Source organism: Micromys minutus (assembly GCF_963924665.1).
Source record: "Micromys minutus genome assembly, chromosome: 13".
Lineage (NCBI taxonomy): Eukaryota > Metazoa > Chordata > Mammalia > Rodentia > Muridae > Micromys > Micromys minutus.
In genome coordinates, this window is record NC_137982.1 from 58,233,532 (window position 1) to 58,242,222 (window position 8,691).

The 8,691-nt window shown below is 35.3% G+C and overlaps 1 protein-coding gene across 1 annotated transcript; it reads left to right on the plus strand.

Annotated features, from left to right (window-relative positions):
• Positions 1-384: 384 nt before the first annotated feature.
• LOC308429241 (olfactory receptor 10AG1-like) lies at positions 385-2,908 on the plus strand (the record flags this gene model as incomplete). The annotated part of the gene is made up of 2 exons (XM_080927970.1): positions 385-423; positions 1,958-2,908. The coding sequence occupies 2 exons, from the start codon at positions 385-387 to the stop codon at positions 2,906-2,908; spliced, it is 990 nt and encodes a 329-aa protein (XP_080784096.1).
• Positions 2,909-8,691: the final 5,783 nt, after the last annotated feature.

Here is an 8,691-nt window from a genome sequence, read left to right on the forward strand (position 1 = left end):
TTACATTTCAAGCTCTGATTAAGGTAGATATATACATTTCTAGATAAAATTATTAATAACATGAAAGAAATGGAAGGTGCTCTATTGTAAACTTATTCTATATAGTAAGGATTATTATCACCCTTAAAAATATTTTCATCTAACCCTCAAAACATATTAAAGAAATGATCTATCTAGGAGATAATCAAATATTTTACATATGTCAAGTCTAGAGATAGGATATCTATAAAGCTCATTTTTATATAACTGTTAAAGAAGTTATAGAAAGGATATATCAATCAACTTATGCCTTATCCAGCTGCATTAAAAAGCTTCTTTTTAATTTTTTATAATTTTTTGCATAAGCATTTTTTATTTGAATGATTCTGTAAGTGTGGAGTGGCGATGGTGCAAAACAGAACTATTGACATAGGAAATCTGAACGTGAAACTATTTCTTAGTAGCTTTACTACTTATAAAATTATAGATATCCTGGCATCTCATTTATCAGGTTTCCTATGAGGACATCTACTTATATTTTGGCTCTTGCTTCCTTGCTTTCTTTCCGACAAATTAAAAGTATATGAGCTCTAGTTCTCAAAAAGTCAGATTAGATTTCTTGAGTAATGCTCACTCAGGATAAATTGTCCTCACCACTATGCATATTTTCCTTAAGATATCTATGTTAATAAGACACATTGCCAAATGTTTTTAACAGTAACACAATAAAAATTTAAGTCTCTGCTGCCTAATGGGAGTGGAGACTTTTTTTCTAAGCTAATTATGGTTTTATTTCCATCATTATCCTGGCTTCATTCATACATGACTCTCGGTCTCCTAGCCTCTGCAGTTCTCTACCATTATCACTATGAAAACCCACTGAAGAATTTAAAAATATGTGCCATAATTTTCTAATTAAAATTATAACATAATTCGAAGATTTATAGAAAATTTAAATAACTCATTATTTTTCTATAATATATTCAACACCAAATTAATGTTTATTATGTGTTGAAATCTGTTCCTCTATTATTGTCCAGATTTACAAGTGCTGACAAATGCTAATGAGGTCTCTCCTTGTAGTGGGCAACTTATTTTCATTTCCTATTTTTTACAACATAATAGGAAAATAAGATAGTTCATGCCAAAAAAATACATGAGATACTACTTATAAATGAATTACACCCATAGCTGTACTCTCAAACACTGTATGAGCATGCACACAAACAAATAGGTATATACATATAATGTGTTTAATGTGCAGTGGTATGGGTTATAACTACACCTACAAATAAGTGCCTGTTTCCTATGAACATTGATTATAGTGACAATTACATTTTTCATAAATATTAAGAATTAAGAATAAAAATCTAAGATAAGAATGAATTCATATGCATGCATACACACACAGACATGTAAACACAAACACTGGTAACACTGATTGGAAAACATCTGCTGACAGAATGATGAGAAGATTAATGATTAACAACTTACTTACTCCCTAACTTAAAGTCTAAACACAATTTATGCCTGCTGATTTTTTAACTTACATCAGAGGGAATACTCAATTTTGAAATAAATAATATTTTGTGATATTTTATATAATATTTTTACTTTTAGTATTAAAATTACAAAAGTGCACAGTCAACAGAACTAAGAATGAGGTTGGGATAACCACAGTAAAACTACAGAAAATACTTTCAGAGTTCAGAAATATAAAAAAATTATACAATAAATAATAATGTATATTTCAAATTTAAATATGCAGTAACTATCTCAGAAGCTTAAAAGAGCAAATTCGATATGGCCATTTATTAATTAGGAAAATATATTTAATTATAGTTTTAAAGGAAATAATTTTAAACTTTTCATTACTACAAAGAAAAAAATCTCAAATGTGTACTCTCAGAAAGACTTATAAAACTAGATAGACTAAAAGAAGACATGGTGCATATTTTTGATTTAACATTTTCCACAGGAGAAACATGAAGAGCTCGAGGTCATAGCCAATGTTTCCACAGTGATGCAATTTGTGCTCATAGGATTTTCTGACCTTCCCAACCTCCAAGGGTCTCTATTTGTAGTGTTTTCTGTTGTTTATATAATTATCCTGATTGGGAATTTCCTCATAATATTAATAATTAGTATGGAGCAAGCATTAAAGAAACCTATGTATTTTTTCCTGGCAAATTTTTCCTCTCTGGAAATCTGTTATGTATCAGTTACCATCCCAAAGATTCTGTTCAACATTGAGACACAGGACAGAAGTATTTCATTGATGTCCTGTGCCATACAAATGTGCTTTTTCCTTATTTTTGGAACTACAGAAAGTTTGCTATTGGCTGTTATGTCTTATGACCGCTATGTGGCCATCTGCCACCCTCTGCTCTACCCTCTGGTCATGAACCCATCAAAATGCTCACAGCTGGCAGCCTGCTCCTGGCTGGGAGGTATCCCAGTCCAGATAGGACAAACCTGCCAGATATTCTCTATGCAGTTTTGTAAATCTTACAATATCAACCACTTCTTCTGTGATATACCGCCCATTCTCAAGCTGGCATGTGGTGACACATCAGTGCATGAACTGTCTGTCTATGTGGTTGTTATGGTGGTGGCTGCTCTCCCCTTTATACTGGTGCTTACATCCTACAGCAAAATCATTGCCACCATCCTGAGGTTGCCAACAGCCAAAGGGCGGGCAAAAGCCTTCTCCACATGTTCTTCCCACCTGCTGGTGGTGATTTTGTTTTATGGATCTGCTACTGTTACCTATTTGAGACCAAAGTCCATGCATTCTCCTGGAACTGACAAACTGCTTTCTCTGTTCTACACCATTGTGACTCCCATGTTCAATCCACTGATATACAGCCTGAGGAACAAGGAGGTTATTTCAGCTCTTAGAAAATTATTTCTTAAAGCATATTACTAATCAATTTTGTCTTTTTGTGGTGCAGACTGTAATGCAGCTTTTGGAGAAATACCTTAATCCTGTTCATGCTTGCTTTGAGAGTGTAATCACTCCTCACTTATGTATATTTTGCTCTCAGATGTTACAAAGATTTAGATTATTTGTAAAAATATGAAAAAATTATCTATCTTCAGTGATCTATGCCTGAAAAAAATTACACAATAAAAATTTTTAAAGTGTTTATCTTCTCTTTGTGCAAATATATGCTAAGTGTTGAATGTCATTGCTGATGCATTATAGGTAGTGAAAAATTACGTAGTATTAACATATTTGTAGATATTCATCTTTGCTTTTGTACTTCATAGAATCATATTTATCAAAAATTACTTATGATAGAATAATTATTTTATACTTGAATGAATAAATGTATAAATATGTTAGTCTGTCAATTTCTAGCAATATCTTTAGTTCTTTACAATATCCATAGTACTATTAGGTATTGTGGAATAATAACTTAGCTGCACATGTATTGATGTAGATTACATATAGACTAATTACTGAAGAGAAATTGACATTCATACTGTCTTACTAGAAATTTTTCATAAAACTACACTAAATATACAATATTTCTACACTGCTTGAATGTTTTCTCTATGTTCCTATTTCCCATTTTTAATATTTCATTAACATAAATCATATATTAGCTAACCCTATGTTTTATAGTTATTTTTAAATTATCACATATATACACACATATACATATATATATGTATATAGGTATCTTTATATACACATATATGGACTGAACAAATTATATTCATGTACATATACATATATATTTACACATACATATGAACATTTAGAAAAACAGGCCAAAAGTTAAAAAAATTAAATGGATATATGGGATTTGGAGTGAGAAAAGGGGAAAATGATGTTATTGTATTAAAATTTCAAAAATAATTATAAAGATATGGGAAGTTCATTGTTTGATATTTTTCGGGACTTCCCTAATCAATCTACACTGATGCATTATTCAGCCCATATAGTCCTCAGACATTTAACAATTGCTTGTGTTTTAATAGTTCTATCTTTTTATATTGACATTGTCAAGGGAAAGGAACACCAATTACTAGAACCATAAATTTTCAAATGTGCAACAATAGCATCTCAAATTATTCATTCACTGAGAGACTTCCAGTTGGCTTAGCTTTACTTCCTTTTGTTTAAGCATTGGGTATGACTATAAACCTAGGCAGAGCAGTAAAATTTACTACATTACACATTTTTCTCTTTCATGTATCACTTGTATTCTGAATATTAGTGTGATGGATTCTGCTCATTTATATGTCTTTTAAAATTTGAAAGTGCGTACAAAACTTAAACTTGTTATTTATTGTTTTATATGATTCAATAATTTGCCATGAGTTGTACAAAAAGGTAATTTGAGTGAAAAATGTAATGGTAGACATTATGCTTATAGAAACAATGCTTTGTGTTTTTGGATCATAAATAAAGGATAAAATACTTATGAGTCTGATGATATTCCATGAGTTCATGTGACAGAATTTATATTTTTAAAGAAACCATTGAGTTATTATGTGCCTTTGTGACAATGAATGTAAGTGGTGACATCTTTTCTCATTCAGATGCAGCTAACTTAAAAACATACATAGTAAAAATGGAAGAAAAGGATAAGTGCTTGATTAGCACAAAAACCCAAACTTTTGCCATATTTACAAATACTTTGTGAGAGACTCAGTTCTGCTTTATATTTAAATATTTTAAGATTATCATCAATATAAATGAGAGGGATCATCTACTATGTCCAATTACTTTTCTGATTTGTTTTTTAATTATTTGTATTTTTCTATTTATTTTAAATTATGTTTTCCACAGTCCCACAGGGTTTTTTTTTTTTTTTTTTTTTTTTTGATGAGTATTTTTTCTTACCACTTTATTTAAAAATAAAGTGATACATATAATGATTTTAAAGGCATTTTGGCATAACATTATATGAATATTTTTTCATATAATTAATTCTTTTAGAAGTTTGATAGCAGGCATTGAAATCCCACTAGTTACCATAAACATGAAGTACATGTAGGACAGAACATAACATGGAAACAGATTTCTTGTTGAGTATAGATTAAGCATAATGATCTGTGAATGCCAAAAAAAAAAAAATTGCCACAAGGCTATTTTCTTAGCTCTTGGATTATTAATGATTTAAGGTCCACGTGTACTACACTCTGAGATGATGTTATACATTATTTTTTCCTAAGCTTTCTTTTCTTTTCTTTTCTTTTCTTTTTGGCCTTTGTTTTTCTTGAGTTTCATATAGTCTGTGAGTTTTTTTCTGGGATTAGTATCCAATTATCAGTGACCTACATCTGTTTTAAAGAGGATGTCCCTACCCTGCCTCTTCTGCCATGCTTCCCAATTCCTGAGGAGTCAATTTTCTCCAAGGTTAGGCAAATCTTCTCCACTGAGGCCAGACCAGGCAGTCCTCTAAAGTGTATATGTCAGGGCCCACAGACAAGCACTTGTATGCTGTCTGTGTGCTGACTCAGTGCCTGAGAGATCTCAGAGGTTCTGGTTAACTGAGACTGCTGGTCTTCCAATGGGGCCACACTCTTCTTCATCTTCTTTCTCTAATTCAACCACTGGAGTCCCCAAATTCAGTCCAATGTGTGAGTGAACATATCTGCATCTGCTTCTGTCAGCTGATTGTTGGGTCTCTCAGAGGACAGCCTTGATAGGCTTCTGTCTGTAAGCATGCCAGAACATCAGTGCTAGTGTCAGACCTTGGACCCTGCCCTTGAGATGTGTCCCAATTTGGGCTGGGCACTGGTCCTCCTTCCCCTCAGTTTCTTCTTCACTCTTGTCCTTGCAGTTCTTTTAGACAGGAACAATTTCAGGTCGGATGTTTTGACTGTGGGATGGTAACATCATCCTTCTTGATGCCCTGTCTTTCTACTGGAGGTGGACTCTACATATTTTCTCTCTTCACTGATGCACACTTTATCTAAGGTCCCTCCCTTTGAATCCTGAGGGTCTCACCTCCTAATTCACTGGTACATTCTAAAAGGCCTCCGCACCTATCGGATCATGTTCCTCTTTTTCCCTGGCCCTCCTCTCTCCCACCCAGATTCCTCTCAACCTTTATCTCCAACGATAATTTTCTTCTGCCTTTCAAGTGGAATTGAAGCAACCTCACTTGGACCCTTTTGCTTATTAACCTGTTTTAAATTTTGTGAATTGCGTCCTAGGTATCCTATACATTTCTTAAGCTAATATCCACTTATTAGTGACTACATACCATTCATGTCATTTTGTGTCTGCGTAACCTCACTCAGGATATTTTCTAGATCTACTCATTTGCAAGCAAATTTCATGATGTCTCATTCTTCTTCTTCTTCTTCTTCTTCTTCTTCTTCTTCTTCTTCTTCTTCTTCTTCTTCTTCTTCTTCTTCTTCTTCTTCTTCTTCTTCTTCTTCTTCTTTTTAAAACAGACTTAGTTCATTTATCTGTTGTCATTTATAAAAACCCTATGTGGTAGCCACAGATGAATCCTGGGTCCTCTGAACAGAGACCCTGGTGTGGGTTTTCACAAGATGATCAGTGAATTCCTGATAAGGAGACTTGGTGTACTGGCTAGTTTTGTGTCAGCTTGACACAGCTGGAGTTATCACAGAGAAAGGAGCCTCAGTTGAGGAAATGCCTCCATGAGATTCAGCTGTAAGACATTTTTCAACCAATGATCAACGGGGAGGGCCCAGCCCATGGTGGATAGTGCCATCCCTGGGCTGGTAGACCTGGGTTCAATAAGAAGCAGGCTGAGCAAGCCAGAAGAAGCAAACCAGTTAGCAACAGCCCTCCATAGCCTCTGCATCAGCTACATGACCTGCGTGAATCCCAGTCCTGACTTCCTTCAGTGATAAACAGCAATGTGGAAATGTAAGCTGAATAAACCCTTTGCTCCCCAACTTGCTTCTTGGTCATGATGTTTGTGCAGGAATAGATACACTGACTAAGACACTTGGTGAACACAGTTTCTTTCCAGAGGTCATGGGTCAGGTAGCTGTAGATCATGGAGATGGCATCAAAGGTGGCCTTGGCAAAGTAGCCCAGGGTGGCGTGTGGCCTCTGGCTGAAGTATAACAGTCATATATACCAGTCATCATTAGAAGCTTCCTGGACATAGGAGCAGAGACAATGCTAGTGCTTCTAGGTCAGAGATGAGACACAACAGCACAGAGTCACAGTGGCCTTTCACCTTTCATGGAACAGTGTGGTGATTGCCAATCTTGTTCCCCCAGTAGCCTCTCCACACAGGGACAATAGAAAGCTTGGCTAGGATGATGGCTCCTCTGATGGCATTGGCAATCTCCTTGGAGCACTTAACACCAAGACCAATGTGACCATTTTAGTCCCCAATAGTGGCAAAAGCCTTGAACCTGGTCCAGTGGCCAGCCCGTGTCTGCTTCTGCACTGGCATGATTTTCACAACCTCATCCTTTAGAGATACACTCAGGAAAAACACAATAATCTGACTTTTTAACAGGCAAGAAGAACAGGTGAATCTCCAATGACTTGATCCTTAACCGGGCAGCCCAGCTTCGTGACAAGATTCCACTCCTTGTATTCAGCCTTACCTACTTGAGCCTAGAGGCCTCAACCACAGCCTTGGACTCGACCACAACCATGGCTCCTAAGACCACTGCGGAATCCTGAATCTTCAGTGGAAGCTGCAGCGGTCTCCTAATCCTGGGCCCCCAGGTCCTCTGCCCCCTTCCCCAGATGCATCGGCCTCTTCTGCCTTTTGGTGTTTTCCGGAAGAGGAAGCAATGTCTCATTCTTAATAGCTGTATAGTAATCCACTGTGTAAATGAACCACATCTTTTCTATCTATTCTACTGCCGTGGGACATCTGGGTTGTTTCCAGCTTCAGGCTATATCAAATAAGGCTGCTATAAATATAGAGAAGCACTGTGCACAAGTGGAATGGTGGAGTGTCTTTTGTATGTATGCCCAAGAGTGGTATAGTTGGGATTTCAGGTAGATCTACTTCAAATTTTCTGAGGAACCTCCACACTGATTTCCAGAGAAGTTATAGCAGTTAGCAATCACTCCATCACTGAAGGAGTGTTCCCCTTTCTACACAACCATGCAAACATGTGCTGTCATCTGAAGTTTTGATCTTAACCATTCTGACTGCTGTAAGATGGAATCTCATAGTCATTTTGGTATGCATTTCCCTGATGACTAAGGACTTTGAACATTTCTTTAAGTGATAATTACCATTTTCTTTTAACATGAAGAGTTGTTGTATTTTGTTACATGATTTTTCAACATTTAATGAGAAAACCATGTCATTTTTTTCATAGAGTTTATTTATATAGTGGATTTTGTTAGGACTGCATTAATAGATTTTTGTATATTGAACCAACTTTATTTCCCTTGGATGAAATCTTCTTGATTATGGTGAATGTAAGTTTTGATGTGTTCTTGGATTTAGTTTGTAAGAACTTTATTGAGTATTTTTGCACTGATATTCATGAGGAAAATTGGTCTGAAGTTCTTTTTTTTTTTTTTGGTTGGGCCTTTCTGTGGTTTAGGTATAAGCATAATTGTGGTTTCACAGAATGAATTGGATAGTATTCCCTCTGTTTCTATTTTGTGGAATAGTTTGAAGAATATTGGCATTATCTCTTCTTTGAATGGTAAAATTTTGCACTAAAGTCATCTGGTCCTGGCCTCTTTTTGGTTGTGAGTTTTTTAATGACTTCTATTTCCTTAGGGGA